General features: G+C 46.6%; 1 protein-coding gene across 9 annotated transcripts in view; it reads right to left on the bottom strand.

Moving 5' to 3' along the window:
* Positions 1 to 21,811, bottom strand: part of JCAD (junctional cadherin 5 associated) — a 104,865-nt gene that overhangs the window by 13,883 nt on the left and 69,171 nt on the right. For 6 of the 9 annotated variants that reach the window (XM_025204395.1, XM_025204398.1, XM_025204397.1 and 3 more), the window contains 2 exons: positions 15,269 to 15,627; positions 1,923 to 5,599 (listed from right to left, as the gene is read on the bottom strand). In XM_025204395.1, coding sequence (XP_025060180.1) covers positions 1,923 to 5,599; positions 15,269 to 15,567 — 3,976 coding nt within the window. In that variant the 5' untranslated portion in view covers positions 15,568 to 15,627. The remainder of the gene's footprint in view (positions 1 to 1,922; positions 5,600 to 15,268; positions 15,628 to 21,811) is intronic. The other 3 variants (XM_025204401.1, XM_025204400.1, XM_025204399.1) reach the window with 1 other exon arrangement.

Here is a 21,811-nt window from a genome sequence, read left to right as displayed (position 1 = left end):
TCAAGCCCAGAACACACCAAAAGGATCCAGACTGTGCCAGGACAAGAAATGCAAAACCTGCCCCCACATCTCCACCACCTCCACTATTACTACACCCCACAACAGAGCCATCAGCATCCCAGGATCTTACAGCTGCACCTCCAGAAATGTAATATACCTCATCCAATGCACCAAATGCCCTGATGGAAAATACGTAGGAGAGACCAAACAACAACTGCGCACCAGAACGAACGCACACCAGAAATCTATCAAAGACAGAAACACCCAATTACCGGTGGGGGCACATTTCTCACAGGAGGGCCACTCTCTCTCCAATCTCTCAGTCCTGATCCTCAAGGGAAACTTACACAACACTTCCCAGAGACGAGCCTATGAGCTCCATTTCATCAACCCCCTGGAGACTAGAGATCAGGGACTAAACATAGACATTGGATTTTTGATACATTATAATCTGCCTGGCAACTGACTCCCCAGCCCAGCCCAGCCCCTGGCTTCTTTACTTTTCATTCCATCCAGGAAGAGCACACACCAACTGCTGCAGCTTCCTGAGCCTGACGAAGGGTTTTTGAACCCGAAAGCTTGCTTAATAACTATTCTCCAACTATTTGGGTTGGTCTAATAAAAGATATCAAATTCACCCAAGGAACTTTGTCTGCCTATGTCCTTAGACCAACACGGCTACAACCTAAACCCCTGGGAAATCTCAGTTACTTTAAACATTTGGTCTGGAAATATAGTAATGAGACAAACCGTTTTCCAAGCTGAATAGCTAACTCTTTCCTGGGGGCTTCATAGTGGAACATCATTATGGGTGGCTGTACGCATGCAGGACGCCTACTCCAAAGCGTTTTAATTGGAGTCAGTAATCAAGTCTGCTGGAGTGGCCACTAGAATGCTCCAGCAGCTTCGCCCATGTGTGTTCAGCGTCCTTGCATTTCAAAATGGTAATGGGTAAAGCTAAAGTGCCCCTGCCACCATTTTGAAGTGCAGGACGCTGAATATACAAGTCACTGCAGGCATTTTGATTAGAGGGGCTCCCGAGAGCTGCTCTAATCAAAATGCCCCCCACCCCATACCCCAGAGCACATGTATAGATGTCCTATATATCTGTTTTTTGTTTCTTTAGAACCCTGCTCTAAGTGTGGTGCTACCTAATAATTACAGAAGAAAAACCTACGCGTTCAAGGAAACCCTATGATTAAACTGTGCCATGTTTGGGAACAAACAAGAACAGCAGCTATAGTGAACATCTACTTTGTTTTTTAAATAAGCAGTCTTCTGAAACCGTTAGATAAAGGCAAAGACTTGAGTATTTTCCTTTTTTCTAAAACTTAATGAATGAGCATAGGAAACCAGAAGCCAAGCGATAGTAATAATGTAGAGCAACTACTTATCAGGTTGCATGGACCAGGCCCACAGACCAACCCCGCATGTTGGGTGCAGCAAGTAGTGTGCTCCCTGGCCCAGCTCTGGGCCCCAGACCAGCCCTGCGCACCACATGTAGCACATGCCACAGACCAGCTCCCACCCTGTACATTGTGCATGCTAGACTGGCATGCTCTCTAAGTGACACATGGAGCACTTGGTGCTGGGACCAGGGCAGAGGTGGGGGCTGGTGCATGCTGTACACAGCACTGCAGGCTGGATGATAGGGCTCCATGGGCTGGATCTGGCCTGCAGGCCACATTTTTGACACCCCTAATGTAAAGAATAACGTTCACTGGAGAGAAAAAAGTTTGTTTCACTGTGGATATGTTTTTAACCTATTAAATTACTATACAATGGGATACAGTACATAGCAGTTTCTGGAATACATCTTCCTTGGAGGATATCACAGGAAAAAAAATGCACCATCCCTATTAAAGCACTGTCCCCCCCTCCCTCCCCTCCTGAATGTCAGATATGGCAAAATTGGGCCTTACCGAAACAAAAATCTTTGTCAATCTTCTTGCCTGCTGCAGTTAAGTGTCCATTTTCATTGAGAGAGATAACGCATTTGGAAACAGCACCTGTGGTCACCATTTTGCTCCCTCGTTCCTCTTGTAACCTGGATTGTTTCTCCTCATCCATGTCTTCTCCTGAATCTGCGCTTTTGATGCTCAGACGCCTCATACGGGAAACTGAGTCAACTTCTTTCATTCGCACCAAACGATCCATGACGGTTCGGCTAGGGGGAGAAGTTAGTTTGCCTTGTAATGTCTCGATCACCTTAGATGTGCTTCTGACTTTCTTTTCTGAGCTTGGGATAATCATGTTTCTTTCAGCAAGCTGATAAGCAACAGATTTGCAAGGCAGGTTTTGATCCGCATCTTGTTCAACACTTTTGTACTGTTCAAAGCTCGGCTCAGTTATCAGCATTTTAGAACTGGCTTCTTGGTCAATGCTCTGATATGTGCACAAAGAGGGGTCCCTATCTCCAACAAAGAGAGAGCTTTTTGTCCAACCACACTTTCGCCTGCTCTCATAGGAGCTATCTTTTGTTTCTACTGTATCATCTAAAGTTCTCCCTATTGGTAATTCAAAGTCATGGACACCATTTTCAGAGCTGGTGGGTTGGTGGAGCCCAGCTCTGTCGCTGGAAATAAGAGACTCCACTGCTACCTCTATACCCAGGATTCTTGCTGCTCTTGCCTGCAGAGACTCATTTTGAGGAATCTCTGCTGCATTTTCAGCTGAAGAAAATTCAAATTTGTTAATACAAGGCTCAGAGCTGATGTCAAGTCCCACAGACCTTAAATCTGGCTCAGAGTGACCTTGATTTCTATTAGTTAAGGACAATCGTACTGTAGCACCTTTCTCTAAAGCGTTATTGCTTCTGAGAACTGCACTTTTGTCTAGTTTTACAAAATCTGTGTAAGTTCTATCTTCATTCACCTCCTCTGAGTCAGCATGATTGAAAGGATTACTCTGGCTTGCATAACTGGACAGAGCTCTCCTGACAAGGCCTGCACGACCAAACTGTTGGTTTGTTTTACTTCTGGCTTCATTATTTCTTGTTTCTGTTATGACACTTCCATCTGCTGGCCTGACTAATTTACTGATTTCTTTTGGATGCAAGGAGCATTGTGATCCAACATGGGCATGCTGATCCCCCCACTCAGTCCCTGTACTCCAACTTTCAGACTTACTTTTGACTCTTCCTGGTTTAAATATTGGAACCTCTGGCACAACTGTTTTTAGCTGCTTACCAGGTCTCACTTCCTGGCCCAATTCATGAGTTGGTGAAGTCCCCATCTTTTCAGGAATGGTGTCCTGCTGTGTCTTCTCCTCATTCTCCACACCATCTTCACTACTAGTGCTCTCTTCCTGTCCTTGAAGCTCCTTGTTAAAACTTTCTAACTCACTTATTGCATCCCAGGGACGGCGACTTACAGGTTTCAAGAGAAACTGACCAAACAGCTCCCTACTGTTGCAGGGAGCACTTGCTTCTCCCTTGACCAAATCACCTTTGAAACTTGTGCTAGCTTCCCTCTCTTGTCCAGCCATGGTTGTGAAGGACCCACATGGCTGGTTCTGGCATGCCTTTGGTGAAGGAACCTGAATTACTGAGGTGGCAGTCCTTGAAAATGCACTATTGCTGGATGGACTGAGGTACATTTGGCCTTTTATGTTGTATGCATTCTGCCTACATTTTCTATCATCCGGAGGCAACTCTGCCTGTTTTAACCCTGTTACAGATGCCACACTTCCTAAGAATTTTGGAGTCGTCAACTTATTATTTGGTTCACCAGGCTTTGTGCCATGGAAAAATTGAGGGCTTTTAGTTCCTTCAGTGAAATTGGTCTGTGTCTGCTGGTCTTTGTACTGATCACCTGGCCAAGAGCCAGAGTATTTGAGTTCCCTGTGTTTTGTAGGCTGAATAAATCTGAGGTCATTCATTTGTTTGAACTCCTCTGGTCTCCACAGCTCTTGTTTTTGTAACTCATTTTTATTGGTCATGCTTCCTGTGAGAGCTTGTAACTCCAAGTCAGTTGAAGACATGCTTAATAGACTTTGTTCTTGCAAGGCCCCATTGTTATCAAACCCGTTCTTATCAGGGCTGTCTGTTAAGTTGTTGTTCCTATCTGTATCTGGCAAATTTGATTCAGATTTAACTGGGATAGAGACCAAGCAAAATATAGTTTCATTCATTTTTTTCTTTGAACTCCTTTTGCTTTGCACCCCAGTTCCAGGTTCAAACTTTTTAACTTTAGTAACAGTCTCACAGGTGTTATCCATATGCTGGTTTCCTACAGAAAGTTTGCCTTTTGTGTATTCCTTATTCGTTTCATTATTGGGAATGTGATTACTTGTAGTATAACTGTCTCTTTGGTCAGGCAAGGCACAATTTTCCTGATCTTTAAAGGATGCTGCCAACCACTTGCTGTTATGGATGGAGCCGTCTGATGTTCTTTCACCCTTTACAGCATTTGATAAGTCTGAGGTTTCCAAAAAGGCACTATCATATTGTACTTTGAGAGGTCCCTCCTGCAAAGTACTGGGACTGGCCCTATGTATATTTTTGGTGTGTTTAGCATTGTCCTGGAGACTCTCTGGGTGTGCTATTTTAATATGCCGTATTCGAGGATCATCAAAAGGAATATACTGAACAGAACTCATGTAGTCATCAATGCGCTTAGAATGGCTTTGTCTTCCTTGAGGAAGGTGTTCCTCTTTGCGGTGTTCACCTGCCATCTCAAATGTACTGGTAGATGGTTGGTGACAGACAACAAGCCTGTCTGATGGATGCTGTTGTTCATTATTGAAGTACACATCATAGTTAGGCACGTCATTATGGGAATGCTGATTCATGCTTCTCTGAGGTGGAGATTTGTAAGATGGAGGAGGTACATAGACTGGGGGCTCCAAGTTACAGTCTTGAATGCAAACATCTTGCCGTGGCTCATTAACTTTGGCTAAATAGGAAACTGCTTCATCTTTTTGCTGGTGGTTCTGAAAGCCACTGGTTTCTGTAGAGGCTCTTGTTTGTTGGTACAGTTCATAGGATGGAGGTTTCAGGGGTCTGCCATACTTGGGCTTGGCCAAAGGAAGAAAGTGGCATCCAGTTTCAGGGTACTTTGTGGATTCCAAAGTCATTCTGTTTGGGGGATGAGAGGGTGCTTTAGCTCCACTAAGTAAATGATTGTTATTTGTCAGGGAGGGCATTTCCACACCCCTCGGGCTCTCTGGTGAAAGAACTCTTGGCAATGATTGTGATTTCCCTCTGTTATGGGAACTAAGTCCATTATCTCCTACGGTAAATGAGTATAGATCTTGAAGCAGTTTCTCTCTGTCATTATCAGACATTTGTCTTCCTAGTTTTTGAGGTTGTTTCCAGCTTTCCATTCTTAAACTCTGCCATTTGTAATCACCAGGCACTTTACAGCTGTCCTGCAAACTGCTTCTTGCCACATACTCTGTTCCTGCACCTACCTCCAGCTGACTTTCTTTAGTATGTCTGTGCAGCCCATGGGTTGGTGCCAATCCTTTCATTTCAGAGTCTCCTTTGTCAGAATAACCCAGCAATACACTAAAGTCTTGTCCTCTTCTTCTCCAGTAGGCAAGATCTTTATCAGTCTTGGGCTGAGAAGACCATGCTAACTGAGGTTTTTCATATATCCTGCAAAAGAAATGCAGTGTCATAGGCAGTTTATACAAATGCTCTTTCTTTTCCTCACAGGGAATGCTACTACCAGGGTCAGATGCTGAGTTTCTGCCCTCAGCTTCTATAATTTATTCACAGCCACAGGACCTCAAAATCCTCTTGGTCATTAACATGCACATTTTCTCACAAAACAAAGGAACAGTGAAAGAGCCTAAGCAGTATGTGCATGTTGTTAGCAAGACATTTATTGTATTGGTATGCATAGCTGTGAGAAAACAAAGTACCCAATGTTGTACATTGTGTATCCATGTAGAGCCCTACTGAATGCATAATATAAGCAGCAAACTATAGACTCTGTTAGACAAGGCTTTGCACCCTAATTTCTGATCTCAATTACATCAAAACACATTGACTTCAACAGGGGTTTCATGGGTTAGCCAAGCGTAAAAGGACTGGATGTAAAGAAAAAAGCAGTAACTGAAAATTGTGTGTGTGGGAGGGAGAGGATAACACTGTAAATTCTTCGAGAAATAGGATTTGCATTATAGCATGAGGGTGGCAATGGAAGTTGTCATCAGCCAGTTTGATCCTCTTGTTTTAAGGAGTATATCAATTTAGGTGTTGTGTCCATTATACTGTCAATACAGTTTTGATGAGATTTGGAATAGTGATTTAATGTTTACTGTAAATGCTTCAAAAGATCATAACATTTTTAACATTGAAAAAAGGAGCTTAATTCCCACCAGACATAAGTGAAATGTGAAAAAGAATGTATAATACAAAGACTTTACTTTAGCCAGATATATTAATTAAATCCAACAGACATTATGGGATTCTTCCTATGTTTCTAAACCTGGTGCAAAATAGTCTACATGCTATTCCTAATGCAAACTGATAGCTTTTTATATTAAAAATTAATCTTGTCACTGTACTTTAGTTTTGCAGTTCTTGTAAATAAGGTGTCCAAAAATCTAACTGCCATTATTATACTAACTGCCACCAGCAGAACATGGGAGAGAAAAATCAAAATTGACATAAATAGGACAAGAATGAAGACAGAACCTAAGAATTTTCTTCGGCTTCCCTCAGCCCGAGATATATGTACAATTTGTTCTTGGGTTTTGCCAAAAACTAATAATCTTTTCACAAAAAAGTTTTAAATCAAAAATAAAATTAAACTTTCCTAAGGAAACAGTAACATTCCATATTCAGAGAGCTATTCAATAGTTTTCTTTTATGTATGTGAACGTTATCCTATCAATCCTAATGTTTAAAACAAACTGGGATAAAGCGTATTGTGTAATTATAAATCCAATGGATTAAAACATCATGTAAATAAAAGATTCAGCATGTAAATTACAATGCACAATTTGCTTCTGGAATCCTGGTAAATAATGGAACCTGTATTAATCCATGGAATATGACAGGATATATCCAATGTTGGAACATTTAACACAGTAAAAATAAAAATCATTGGAAACCACTGTATCTTTCAGTATCAGGAAATGCACAGCTGAATGTATGCTGCCAGACTTCTAAGATTGCCAAATCCACCTCAACTACCTTTTTTTTTTTTTCATAATGTTATAGTACTGCTAGTAGTTATTGATTGGAAGGGTTGTAAGAGACTGAGTTTAATTGTACAGGGGTTGGGGTGGGGAATAGAAAGGCAAGCTACCCATTCTGCTCTACAAAAGCTGCTAAGTAACACAAATGCTAAGTGGCTATTAAAATACACCAAGCAGGGAGTCATAGGTTCTCAGGCCAAAAGGCATCATTATTATTATCAAGTCTTCTGCAACACAGGTTAGGGGATTTCCCTGAATTCATTCCTTGAACAATTGCACAACTCCTAGAATCCCATTCAATCTTGACTTAAAAAAAATCTGCTGATACAGAAGCCATAATTACTCTTGAGAAGCTGGGTCCAATGGATAATTGATTAGAGTCTAAAGATAAAGACACAAACGGTAGTCACTGGAGTCTGTATGCAATTAAAATCACTGGGGATTCTCCTCGACACCAATACTGTTACTGACAATAGATTAGTGAAGTACCCAGGCTATTTCAAAGCTGAGTTTGTGAGTAACTAATGGAAAATGTCATCTAGACTCCTAGAGGGAATCTGTCAGAAAACAGAAGAGGAATAAGAGTTGGTTTCTTTTTTTAAAGTGTAAGTCTTCAGTGCACTAAAGTGTTTTTCTAGTCATTATATAGCTTTAGAGCCAAGAGAATCCTGACCTGAAACTAGTAAGAATTCAACTGCATTTTTAAAAAGCTGTTTAAAGAATATTCTGTAGTTACAATAAGTAACAAAAGTTCTGAACACCATGCTAAATGCCACATGAAGCTCTATATTGTGTCATCATAGCAACCAGGATGCAGAAAGCATATGTGTAGGAATAAAATGTTAAGGCATTTCAAATTCAGTAATATATATACTGTATGTTCATGAGGCCAAGAACATTTTTTGCTTAACACCATATGTTACTGCCACATTACCAGCATGGCAATTAAATTATAGAAGAACAGCTAAAGATACACGTTTTGGGCACAATCCTACCTCAGTGTAAGTACCCAAATAGCAGTCTTCCAGTTACATAACTACTGTTTTGGCCACTTACGCACATACACCAGAAGGCTGCGCTCTGCCTGGGCAGATATACAGCTCTAGTCCCTTCTCTAGTGGTCCTTTGAAGCTAGCCCCAGGGGCAGCCAAGAGACAAAAATACATAGAGCCAAGAGGAAAAGAACAAGTTTGAGGTTGCATATCTCAGTAAGCTGTACGCTACCCTAAAGTGGAGCAGGGTCCACCCTGCTTCAGGGCCTAACTACAGTCTGGCCTAACCCATAGGCTAGGGTCAGACATTCAAAAAGCCTGAATTGATTCAACCTTTGCAGTTTAGTCTAACCTGGCTAGGCTGAATCAGTTTGTAACTGTCCAGACATCACAGAAATGAAGGGTCACACCTGCAGTGGCTGAGGGTGGAAGCCAGGGGGTGCCAGAGCAGCCCTCCTTTCCCTTCTACAGCACTCAGCTGAGGGGGGGCGTGGCCAGGCCCTGGCAGGGTGCTCTGATAAGGGAGGCCCCCCCCCCCCGATTCTGACCAACCCAGCAGCGAATTAATAACACAGTATTTGTCAGCCCATTAAGAAAATAACACAGGGACATGACCAGCTACCAGTTGATTCTGCCTTTGACCCATCTGCCACAGAATGGACCGTAGCCAGCATGTGGTCTGCTAGCTAATGTTGAGAGGTGTCTGTGTAAGGCAGAGGAGATGGCAGAATCCCTGCCTAGCAGGGAGTGGGGAGGCGAGGGGGGAGCAGGGTGAAGCCAGGCAGATGCCTGCAGACTCTGCCGAGCTCCAGCCAGGGAGCAGAGGGGAGGGGCCAGCTCTGCTGTGGAGCAGAGAGCCCCGCCCAGTCCAGAGAGTATGCCAGGATGCTGGGGGACTCTGGTTTAACTTAACCCAGCAAGGGGTCTGGGGCAGACTTTGCATAAACTGGTTTGAGCATAAATTAATTAAGTCTGATATTACATTCAACTAGGTTTATCTCAAACTGGTTTATGTGCATTGACCATCTGTTCTGTTACAGGTTTAAACCAGTTTGCGATCACTTGAACTGGTTGTGGCAGGGCACTGTTGTTGCCTGCTACTTTAAGGGCCGGAGCAGGCCACAGCCAGGTGCTTGACTGCGGCAGCCATTTTTGAGATCAGGCTATAAATGGGGTGAAGCAGCAGCTTGCTGCTGGCAGCAGTGAGAGAGACATCACCCGGCTGAGCTGAGGCTCAGGAACAACTTGGAGGTATATGGGCTGGGGCTATGGGAGGCCCCAGATCCTGGGCATAACCTAAAACTGCACCCTGCTAGGGTAGGGAGGTCTGGTGGGACTGCCGGTGGTGTGGCAGCCCTATGAAATCCTAGGATTGCAAACCTCCCTGGTGAAAGTCAGGTAGGGGGCACCTAATAACCTCCAGCCCCCACAAAGTCCTTATTGGGGAATGCCCGACCTGTAAGAGCTTGGAGAGGCCTGTGGCTCAGTTGTTCTAGTGGAGTTATGAGGGCGAAGACAGGCGTGCAGCTCAGACCTGAACTGAGGTACCTTGACTGGTCCATGCTGGGGCCAGGGCCCAAAGCGGGGTTGAAGGGCCAGGGGCCCACTGCAAGGGATACTCAGAGAGCAAGAGGCTCAGGATCTCGACTGGCCTGAGATGGGGACAGAGATAGGGACAGGACCGAAGGTCCCAGAGAGGGGACCACAGCTAAGGGGGTGAAGGGTACAGCTGGGTTTAGCTGCCTGGGATGCCATCTGTGAGGCTTGGGCCGCAGTGTAGGGGTGGAATGGAGCTGCAGATATTCCTCTTAACATCAGGGTTCAAAATGGGCAGCCTCCTGCCTGAGTATCATCGTAATCATTTATCATCAAGGCATGACAAGCGAGAGAGGCGGGTGGTTAACCCAAAGACAGGTGGGTCAGGAGTGAGGGGCACCGACAGCGCCAGGGGGCTGTGGCTCAGGAGTGAGGGGCACCAGCAGGGCTGGGGCAGCTCTGGGTTGGGAGTGAGGGGCACTATCAGGAATGGGGGACTGTGGGTTGGGAGTGAGGGAAAACAGCATGGGCAGAGGCAGGGCATTGGCGTATCAGGGCTGCTCAATGCCACAAAGTAGTGGGGAGACAGCTGTAGCTGGACCTGCATCCTGGTGAACGAATGGGGAAGGGGGAGCTCTGATTTTCCATGATAAAAAAAATAAAAACAAATGCCAAAATATATAGGTATTTAGCATGTATTTTATTGTAATGATTGAGGCACTGGGTGGCTTCCAAATTGCTTTAAAATTGTATCAATAAAACATTGTGTTCAACTGATACATATCAATATCTATATCTATATCTCTATATAGAGATTTATCTAGATACAGATATAGAGATCGATCTGTGTGTGTGTGTGTGTGTGTATATATATGTGGCATTTCATTTTAATTGTGAAAACAAGATAGATTTGGGGTGTTTTTATCAGAGCATTTGGGAGTTTTAAACAGAAAACCAGGATCCTTGGTTATCAGTTACCAAGAGACCCGACAACCTCTGTTGTGAATGCTTGCTATCTCTGGCAATATCACCCCTCCTTTGAAGTCTGCCTGTCCTGATGCAAAAAGAAAAACTATACAGTCCAAAATGCTGGTCTGTAAGTGTTCAGCAGCTGCCCTCTGAAAATGAATTCACCTTGCTGGGCACCTAGGGGCCCAAGGTACTGGCAGAACGCAAGTTATTAGCTTGTACAAATCACTTAGAACTGGGCCTAAATAGGTCATGTAGGTGCCAGAATGAGGCTTTGATGGGTTTTAGTTAACTAAGCCACACAAAGTGATCTGGAGCAACCCTGGTCCAGCAGCCATTAAACTTCAGAAATTCCCAGATTAATTAGATGCCTGCATTTGAACCTGAAAGTTCCCTCAATTATTTGGTTTAGGCTTCTCAGCATACTCAGAAGTGATCCAGATCGAGTACCTGGACACCTTGGCTGCTTGCAGACGTGAACCCCCCCCCCCCCCCACCAGCCCGCCCCCCCCCCCCCCCCCCCCCCCAAAGAAACCACACTTCAACGGAAGTAGCAGTGCGTTAGTTTGGCCCAGCTCTGCGGCATCAGCATAGTTCGGGTGCATCAGGGGAGCTTTGCACTTTTTGCTAAAGCTGATTCAATCAGCTATTAGAGAAAAGTACCAAAACAGACCCACTAAAGCGCCCAATCTATATAGATGCTGCAGGGCAGGGATGAACTAACGTGCTGCCTCTTGTGGGCATGCACTGAGCTTGGCACAGAAGTGCGCCAAGTTTAAAGTAAAGCGCTGTTTTGGGTTTTTGGTTGGGTTTTTTTCCATGTCTCTAAGCTGCCCTAATTCTCACTTAAGCACCACTGTGACCCATAACAGTGCCAGGAGATGTCTAAATTCAGCCAAACTCCTATTTGTTAGGTGCTTATAAGCATGTCTAATGCCTGAGTGGCACTAACAGCATGCAGTTCAGTATAGTCAGCATCAGCTCGATGTTCTGGCTGGATGGGCACCTCCCCCCTGGACATTCTGGATCCCAAGATGATGGAGGTGCCTAATATCCCACCTGGCATCTGGGGCTGGTATATAGGGGTGTAGAGGCAAGAGTGCCAGGCTCTGAAGAGGAACAGGTCAGACACACCTTCCCTTATTTCCTATTTGCTATCTGTGTGCTTCTCATTGACCTGGATTACTCTGCAGGCAAGGCACCTACTTTTAGGCACTGCAACACAATTCACCTGAGAAACTGTCCAGCAGAGGCCATTAGAGCGGGGTGTGGAACAAGAACAGGGAAAGCAGAATCATTCTAAGTAGAGCTGTGCAAAACTTTGGTAGCCTCTTTGATTTAGAGGAGATTTGGCCCAATTAGACGGCTGAATCTCTGAACCCGAACTGAATTGGGAGACCAATTAAAAGATCCAAATCGAATTGGAAGCCTCCGAATCAATTCGGAAAACATTCGGTGCTGCTTCGGAGATTTGGCCATAGATTAAACAGACAGCAGTCCCAACCACACTGGACACAGCTGCCTCCAGCTGGTAAGTCTGTTATGGTGGCTGGAGGGGAGAGGAAGGAATTGGGGCTGGGGAAAGCTGCCCAGCCGGGCTGGCAGGGCACAGGACTCGGGGAGGTGCAGGATGCGGGCACAGCAGTGGTGGGAGCGGGGGCTCTGCCCTGCTGCCGCTTGCCCCCTTCTGCCTGGAGCAAGCTGCATCTGCCTTGTGCCCCCCCCTCCCCCCCCCCCCCAGCTGGGCAAGCACCAGCAGGGCAGAGCTGCTACTCCCACTGCTGTCACACCTGCATCCTGTGCCGCCCCCTCGCCCCAGCTGGGCAAGCACCAGCAGGGCAGAGCTGCTACTCCCACTGCTGTCACACCTGCATCCTGTGCCGCCCCCTCGCCCCAGCTGGGCAAGCACCAGCAGGGCAGAGCTGCTACTCCCACTGCTGTCACACCTGCATCCTGTGCCGCCCCCTCGCCCCAGCTGGGCAAGCACCAGCAGGGCAGAGCTGCTACTCCCACTGCTGTCACACCTGCATCCTGTGCCGCCCCCTCGCCCCAGCTGGGCAAGCAGCGGCAGGGGCCTGCATCCCGGCCCAACCTGGCCGGGCAAGCAGCAGACTATGCCTTGCCGTCACTTGCCCAGCTGGGGTGGGGGGGCATGGAATGTGGGCACAGCAGAAGTGGGAGCGGGGGCTCTGCCCTACTGCTGCTTGTCCCCTTCTGCCTGGAGCAAGCTGCATCTGCCTTGTGCCCCCCCCTCCCCCCCCCCCCCAGCCACCATAACAGACTTACCAGCTGTAGGCAGCTGGGTCCAGCATGGTAAGGACTGCTGCCTGCTTAGTTTATGGCCGAATCTCTGAAGCGCTGCCAAATCTTTAGATCCGATTCGACCGAATCAAATCGGGACAGTGATTTGAATCTCTGAATCAAATCACTGTCCTTCCAAATTGGCCGAATCCAAAGTGAATACCTGCTGCTTCACACAGGCCTACTTCAAAGGTACAGATAAGAGGGCACACACACAGAGTGGAACCCATCAAATGTTTTCCAGAGCAGGAGATGGAGAAATTCTGGAAAGAAGAGATACAGGTTGTTCAATAAAAAGTTGGGGGAGGTTAAGTATTTATTAGCTACCAGCCTAATGAGCTACCCTAGTCAATCAGACCAGTAGTTGGAAAATAAATAAATAAATAAAACCTAGTCTCTAAAAGTGTTTGAATTTTCCCATTTTGAAAGGAGAGTGCAAGTTCTTAATTCCTCTCATGGTGTAACTACACCGCAGGCTTCAAAATTGCTCCCTGGATGCAGCAGAAATGCATTGGATGCTACAAGAAAGACAAAATATGAGAGCTTAAAACAAATGCTTTTCCATGCCCAAGAATGCTAGTGACTTGGAAGCTTTCCTCTGATAGGGCAACTGTGTCTTAGGATTCACTACGTAAAACACAGTTGTTTAATGTTTTTTGTGAAAAATAAGATAAATTAGGCATTTCAAGCACAACAGTTTGTTCCCTATTTTAAATAAAAAAGGGAATTTAAAAAACCAGAATGAATAGTGGAGTGTAAACTTGACAGTTCTAACCCATTGCCCCTCATATTATAGGGGATTAGGAGAGAAATAGTGAGTCAAACCCAGTCAAGGACTTTTAACAAGAAGAACTTAAAAAGAATAGCTCCATACTTTCCCTTTTACAGCAGCAATAACAGCCAATCTATTCATACCTCAAATGGGGCAGACAGGTGAGCTGTCATACAGCAGTTCTTGTAATGCTGATATGCCCTCCATGTATTCAGCCCAGTTTTCTTCCTTTTCTTTGTGAATCCTGCTACAAGTCCAAACACAGTTCTCATTTTCCCTTCTGTTCATGCTGTCGTCCTCCTCCTGGGTTTACATTTATTTTGTTCCCTCTCTAACTTCTCTTTTCATTTCACTGCTGACCGCTAACAACTGAGCTCCAACTGAGCAAAGGCTCACTTTGAATAGCATCTCATGTGGCTCCTGCCTATAATTTTTTAAAGGCCATCCTCCTTTCTTCTCCAGTTCTCCTCACTTCCAAGAGGTCAAACAAACTTGAGGATCCTCACCACCTTAGCCTCATCTGGACCAGAAATCCTTTGCATTCCCAGGACAGGACTTGCTTCCTTAATATTGCACATATCATGAATTTGCTCTTTTCAGCAATCTTAGTTGGTTGTGGCCAAACAGTTTGTGGACGGAAATGGCAGAATGGCCTAGCAGCCAGGGTGAGGCATGGCTGCGCCACATTATTGAAGGTGCAGGTGGTCAGCAGAGGAGGAGACTATCCCCCCACAGCATCAAAACTACGACAGGACCCCATTTACTAACTCAGGACTGTAACGGTTTCAAGATCCCTTATACAGGGGAAAGGGGTCTCTTTCTGATAAACACCGGTATATTTAGCCAGCTGGTCTACTGCCCCAGCCCCTCCCCTTTGTTCATTTTTAGCATACAAATGTCTGCAAAAATATGATTACACAATACACACTGTGTATACACAGAGTCCTTCCTGTCCATTTTATTCCAGCTCTAAAGTGCACGTATTCTATGCTAAGGGAGGTGCGGCTGGGCAAGCAGGTTGTATGAAGTGATGACAAGGGTTTCCACTGGGTTTGGACTGCTTTAACTAGGAACATACAGGCACCTTCTCATGTTTGCTCTATGAGAACTGCCTAAAATAAAGATCTCTTTTGTGCAAGAACACCCACAGAGATAGTGACACGCAGTTGGATGCCCACCAGGACTTACTACACATGTGTGAAATAAGGAACTAGGTTCAGTTTTAAAACCATGAATTTTCCAGAGGCAAAGATTTTTCCTCTTTTGCTCTGTTTTGATCCTGGGCTTTTCTTTATGCCCACCCTCGTTTTTAAAGTGTGCTGCTGATAAATGAAACTATTCCCTCTTTCTCCTTTCCTCCCACTTGCTACAATTAGCAAAAGGCACGTGCACATGCATGTAATTTGAGTGAAATCACAGTGAGATGAGACTCTCAGAGGCATGGAAATAGAAATTATGGGCAGACAGTAACAGAGGTTGAATGTATGCTTAGTTATCCGACAGAATCAGAAGGATAGGAAAGCAATGGCATGACACTGAAACTTACCCCCCTTCTGAAGTAGGAAAAGTGGACAAACCCTTGAAGTCATGGTAGTAGCCAGGACCTGCCTGTCTCCCTTGGTTCCTGTGATAGCCTTCACTGTCGCAGAAGTTACCTTTGGCCACCAGTTTCTTGTTGTAAGCGCAGGCTCCAGGTTCTCTCTGAAATCCATTCACTGTTCCATGAGCAGATCTGTTCTCTACAATTTCATGACGGTATCCATCATATCTGTTCTCATATGAAGCAGGAGGGTTTTTTGTCAGTTTGTATCCATGAGAAATCAAGAGGTCCTCGACACTGAACATGTTGCACTGGTTTCAATCAGAGCTGTGCCACTGGAAACCTCTCTCCAGCAGGATCCATCACTGAAAAGAGGAAACAGAAGGCTGCTCTAATGAGAAAAGACATCTTTGGTCAATCTGCAAGCTGATGAACCTAGACTTTCATCCTTTGGTCTCAATCCTCCGCCCTTATAATAAAATGCATAACACTGAAGTGCATGCAGATGCTGATGAATCATGTGTTGACCTTCCCTAGATAATATATCTACATTTACTCAGCTTAAGAAACAGATGCAGTGCTGCTGCTGAGTCAGTCTATTTGACTGAAAAAATTGGTGATCATTACAGTTTTCAGATTTTGATAAGCAATCTTTGAGAAATCTCTGTGCTGGAGATAAACATGATTCAGACCAGTGTTAACTCCAAAAGTCATTTTTACTCTGATCCTGTGGAGTTGTGCTTAATGCCAGGTCCTTCCCAAGCTGGAAGGGAAGGATTACACTGCAGGATGGACAGGCTCCCTCTTGGAACCCTGAATATTCCAACTAAGCACAGGAACAATGGGAACAGTAAGGCATGATACCAATGCAAAGTGATTATGCCCCTACATGAAAAGCACTACTAACATCCAGGAGTGCCTAAATTAGCCGCCTTTGTTTAGAGACTCTACAGGTTGATATTTCTGGAGGGTTTTTTTTTCTTTTTACCTAGGCAGCCTGTTAAAACCTGCAATCAGATTTACTACAAATCAAAGGCTGCAAATAGGCTACACCTGAACTCTGTAAAATGATTCTGTAACACTGGTCCGGGGGTACTGTTTTTGTTATCTCAGTGATTTCCCAGGCAAATGGGATCAGTGTGCAGTTCAGGATTTTTCTGACAAAACTTCTCTTGACAAGAGGGCCGCGGACCATACTGGTCAAGTGTTACATGTCTCTTGGGGCAGTAGGTCTATAATAAAGATTACAGACTACTGTTGCTAGTTACTAATGAAATTGCAGCTTTTACTGATGTGATACAGCCCTGTGTTTTCGTGAATAAAATCCTGGTTCTGTCCTATGCGATGATCTTTATAAAGCGTGTCTACATCAAGTTAGAGGAGGAACTCTCTTCACTGTTAGCAGTAGTAAGCTCTCTGTATAGGATCATAGAAAAATAGGGCTGGAAGGGTGTTCATGAACATCTAATCCAGCTGCGTGCTCAAGGCACCCCTTGTCAAGTGTCTGGAGATGCCATTGTGGAGAACACGCTTAACTAGTATGTTAGAATAGTGACTGTTCAGACTAGGCAGTTGTCACCCAGAAGTCTGAAGATACTAACTTCTGGCATTAGAGTCTGCTAGGAGACTACAGCAGAGTCTATAACCTCCTCCTCCCCTCACCCCAAGAATAACCACCCTAGCCCCACTCTGCACTTGCAATATAGTTTCATAGTTTCATAGTTTTAGGGTCGGAAGGGACCTAATAGATCTTCTAGCCCGCCCCCCCGCCAGGGCGGGAGAACAACAAAAAACCCTAAAAACAAAAACGGGACTCGACTCAAATGAGTCCAGCCAGGTAAGTATCCAGCCTCTTCTTAAAGATCCCCAGGGTAGGGGCCAGCACCACCTCCCTTGGAAGTTGGTTCCAGCTCCTAGCCGCCCTGACTGTGAAGTAGTTTTTTCGGATGTCCAATCTGTACCTCCTCTCCATCAACTTGTGCCCATTATTCCTTGTTATGCCAGCAGGGGCTAGGGGAAACAGCGTCTCCCCCAAACCCTTCTGGTTCCCCCTAGTGAGTTTATAGACGGTCACCAGGTCCCCCCTCAGCCTTCTCTTGTGGAGGCTGAATAGGTTCAAGTCCCGCAGTCTCTCACTGTAGGGTCTGCCCTGTTGTCCCCGGATCATGCGGGTGGCCCTCCTCTGGACCCTCTCCATGTTGTCCACATCCCTCCTGAAATGGGGCGCACAGAACTGGACACAATACTCCAGCTGCGGCCTGACCAGCGTCGCATAGAGGGGGAGGATCACCTCCCTGGCTCTACTCGAGATGCACCTGTGGATGCACGACAAGGTCCGGTTAGCCCTGCCAACCATGACCTCGCATTGTCGGCCCATGTTCATCTTGGAGTCAATAATGACACCAAGATCCCTTTCCGCCTCCGTGCTCTCAAGTAGGGAGCTCCCCATCTTATAAGTGTGCTGCTGGTTCCTACTACCCAAGTGCAGCACCCTGCACTTGTCCGTATTGAAACGCATCCTGTTCCTGTCTGCCCACCCCTGTAACCTATCCAGATCCTTCTGCAATCTCTCTCTCCCTGCTAGCGTGCTCACCTCCCCCCAAATTTTGGTGTCATCAGCGAATTTAAACAGGTTGCTCTCCACCCCAACATCAAGATCGCTGATGAAGACATTGAACAGCGCAGGGCCCAGGACCGAGCCCTGAGGGACTCCACTACCCACCTCCCCCCAAGTCGAATATGATCCATCCACCACCACCCTCTGAGTGCGACCCTTCAGCCAATCTGCAATCCATCTGACTGTGTAGGCATCTATGCCACAGTCGCCTAGTTTATTAATTAGGATGGGGTGAGAGACGGTGTCAAAGGCCTTGCTGAAGTCCAGAAAGACTACATCCACCGCGACACCTGCGTCCATGGCCTTTGTGACCTGATCATAAAAGGCAATCAGGTTGGTCTGACATGATCTCCCCCTAATAAATCCATGCTGATTGCCCCTGAGCATCATCTCGGATGCCGGCCCATCACAAATGTGCTCCTTGATGATCTTCTCAAAGAGCTTCCCCAGGATTGAGGTAAGACTGACGGGCCTATAATTGCCCGGGTCCTCCCTTTTCCCTTTTTTGAAGATGGGGACCACATTAGCTACCTTCCAATCGTCTGGCACCTGGCCCAAGCACCACGATCGCTCGTAGAGCCGTGCCAGGGGCCCTGCAATAACCCCAGCCAGCTCCCTCAGCACCCTGGGGTGGAGAGCATCCGGACCCGCTGACTTGAACGCGTCCAGCCCCTCCAGAAGCTCTCTAACCCGGTCCTCGATCCCCTCGCGTCCGGCTTCTATCACAGCAGGGAAGTCCCGGTCCCTGCACAAGAAAACGGAGGTGAAGAATTGGTTAAAGAGGTCCGCTTTATCCTCTAACGCAACCACCAGATTGCCCCGCATATCCTGCAGGGGCCCCACATTACCCGGCGCCTTCTTCATCCTCCCAATATATTTGAAAAAGGACTTTTTGTTATCCTCTATATCCGCCTTGGCCTTCCTAACAGCCCGCCTGCAGGCCCGAGCAGAGGAGGTATACTCCTCTTTGGAGATTACACCCCCCTTCCACCGGGCGTACGCCGCCTTTTTGGCAAGCAGGCATTCCCGGACACCCTTGGTGAGCCAGGGGGGCTTCCGGACACTCCTGCCCCCTTTGCTTCTTGTCGGGATGGACACCCCTTGGGCCCCGAGTATCGTTTTCTTAAGGAACGACCACTCCTCTTGGACGCTGAGTTCCTCTGCCCTCAAGGACCCCAGTTCCTCTCCCACTAATCTCCTCATCTCACTGAAGTTGGCCCTCCTGAAGTCTAGGGCTACCACCTTGCTGCGGGCCCTTGACACTCTACGCTGGATGGTGAATTCCAGCACGCAATGATCACTATTGCCCAGGTGGTCCTGGATGATATCATGCCATCCTTAACAGAGAAATAAAACACTTTTCCAGTATATACTTTAAGAGTGTGTTCATAGAAAGAAGGATCCACATACCATCCATATACCATCCTGTGCTAGAAGAGTAGAACAAAAGCTCGGTATAAGCTAGCACAGACAGGCTAGACAAAATAATGGAAAAAACTAGCAAAATCCCTTTCTTGTATGTGATAGAAGCTGTTTTGCTACATACTTTAATAACAGGATCTGAGGTCAGTTCAGGTCAACTTAAATGATTTCTCTATTCCTAATTGTTTCTAGAACACTAACCCCTGGGACTGTGTGAAGAATACATTAAAGGTAAGAGCACAGAAAACAGAACAGCTGGCTGCTACAGCCATTCAACCTCTAAAGAGAAAAAGATCCAGCGCGACTTCCATAAACAATAGAATACCCACTGGAGAGCTCACAGGTGCTAGGAAGAAATGTGCTTTTCCTGTTATTATTGTGAGTCTTTAGGCTCGGTGTCAGCATTGACCCTTTCTCTGCCATTGCAACTAGTAGCCAGGTGGAAACCAACACTTGTCAGAGACTGACATGTAGACAGAGAAAAACAGCATAGGAGAAAAATTCAAAAGCTTTAAACCATGAGTCTTATTCTGATCCTGCTTCCACTGCTCTTAATCAGGAGTAGCTCCCACAGATTCAGTGGAGATTTACACTGGACAATACCCGGTGGTAAGTGATGCCTAACATGAGCATAGACTGCCAGTTTTCCACTTTCCCTGAAAGTTTTTCATACCTGAAAGTGAAAAGCTGATGTAGGAGGAGGGATATGTGCTATAAGGAAATCTTTTGCTGGGGAAAAAAAGAGGGCTGGCAGGGAACTGCTGGGGAGAAAGGATTTTTTTTTTCCATAGCAAGCACCTTTTGTGAGCAAAAGAGTGAGGGCAGGTGGGAGAACAGAGTTTCTCTGAGCCTCCTAATCTTCCTCCCTCCTGCCAGCACTATCCTATCATCCCCCTACTGTGTCTCCATTCCCCACATTCCCTACCAGGTCACCCCTCCTCTCATTCATAACACGATTTTATTGTTTCTGAAGTCAGGCAGAAGGCAGGATAGATACAAATCCCTCTCAACTCAGAAACACCCCATGCTTCTTTTGTCCTCCAATCTAACCTGGTCCTCCACAGAAATTTCCTCTAGCTGACCTTCTGCTTCCAGCCTCCCCTCTTCATGTCTCAAGACAATTCCCTACGGTCTCAAACTTCCATAACACACGTGCAGTGCTTTCCATTTCAATGCCCCCACCCCACAAAAAAACCCAACCCCAAACAAACCAACGTGCCTGGGAACAGACCTTTTGTTCACCTGCCACCCACTACCATGAGCTCAGGACTATCACCCCCACCAATACACACACCTCCACCCACCACCATCACTACCACTATCAGTTCAGGAGCAGCAGGAAGAGACCATGGAGTTGCAGGAAGCCTTACACAAAACTATATTCCCTGCTTTGTACCTTGCTCCTCTTTTGCCTGCAGTCTACATCCTCCAGAGAGATGGGAAACGTGGGGCAGCCAAGTGTATTGCATCCTCCAAGACCTGAGACAGCATCATTCATTTCCCCTCCCCTTCTAAGAGTCCCTCAGTGACAGCCAGTAGTATGGACTCTGCAGTACTTTTAACCACAGTGCCTATCATGTATAACTGACAGCTGTCACATTATTGAGAAGGTACAAGTTCTGTTAGTCCCCAGTAAAACCAGTACAAATAGAATTAGGATAGATTTGGAACAGAAGATGGTGCCCTGGGTGGATGTGAATCTGAGGCTTCAAAGACTTAAGAGTCCATTCTCTCTTTTGGGAATGGACCTTAGGTAAATTACTCAGAGTGGCTAAGTACAGACAGTCAAAATGCCTGAGGCTGAATCAATTCAGTCTTTGCAGGTTAGTGGAAACTGCATCAACTGAACCAAGAAGCGAGCAAACAGACATTCACTTCTGATTCCGAAAATGCATCCACATGACTGCAGTGGCTCAGGCCAGAAGGTGGGGGTGCTAGACAGGCTTCTGTCCCCTGCTCGGGTCGGGGGGGCAGTCCCTGCCAGGGTTTTGCCTCCACCTCAGGCAGAGAGCAGGGTGGGGTGGGCATGGCCATGCTCCAGCCAAGAACTCACAGGCTGAGGCGGGGAGGCCCTCTGTGGCTGCACAGAACTGCAGACCGGGTCTGCTTTCAGGGGGTAGCAGGGCAGCCCCTGCCAGGCCCCCTCCTCCTGCTCGAGTGGAGAGCAGGAGGCATGGCCATGCCCAAGCTGGAGGCTTACAGGTTGAGGTGGGGGAGGGAGGAGATTTAAAGCCCCTCCCAGGCCTCAGACTCCAGGCAGGGTTTGCCCGGAGGGTGGGGGAACAGCCCCAGCCAAGCTTTTGCCCCCCGCCCCCCGCGGTACTTGTTCTAGCAGTGGGGGGCATGGCCACACCCCAGTTCGAGGCTTGCATGTTCAGGTGGGGAGGGAGGGGGATTTAAATCCCCTGACTCCCTGCCACAGCATGCCAACCGGGGCTGGGGCATGGCCACGCCCCCTGCTCTCCTCTCCAGTGAGGAAGAAAACCCCGGCAAGGGCTGCCCTCTCCTCC

This window comes from Alligator sinensis, unplaced genomic scaffold, assembly GCF_000455745.1.
Source record: "Alligator sinensis unplaced genomic scaffold, ASM45574v1 scaffold309_1, whole genome shotgun sequence".
In the NCBI taxonomy this organism is placed as follows: domain Eukaryota; kingdom Metazoa; phylum Chordata; order Crocodylia; family Alligatoridae; genus Alligator; species Alligator sinensis.
The sequence above is the reverse complement of the archived record's forward strand: the minus strand, read 5'-3'. Positions and strand labels throughout refer to the sequence as shown.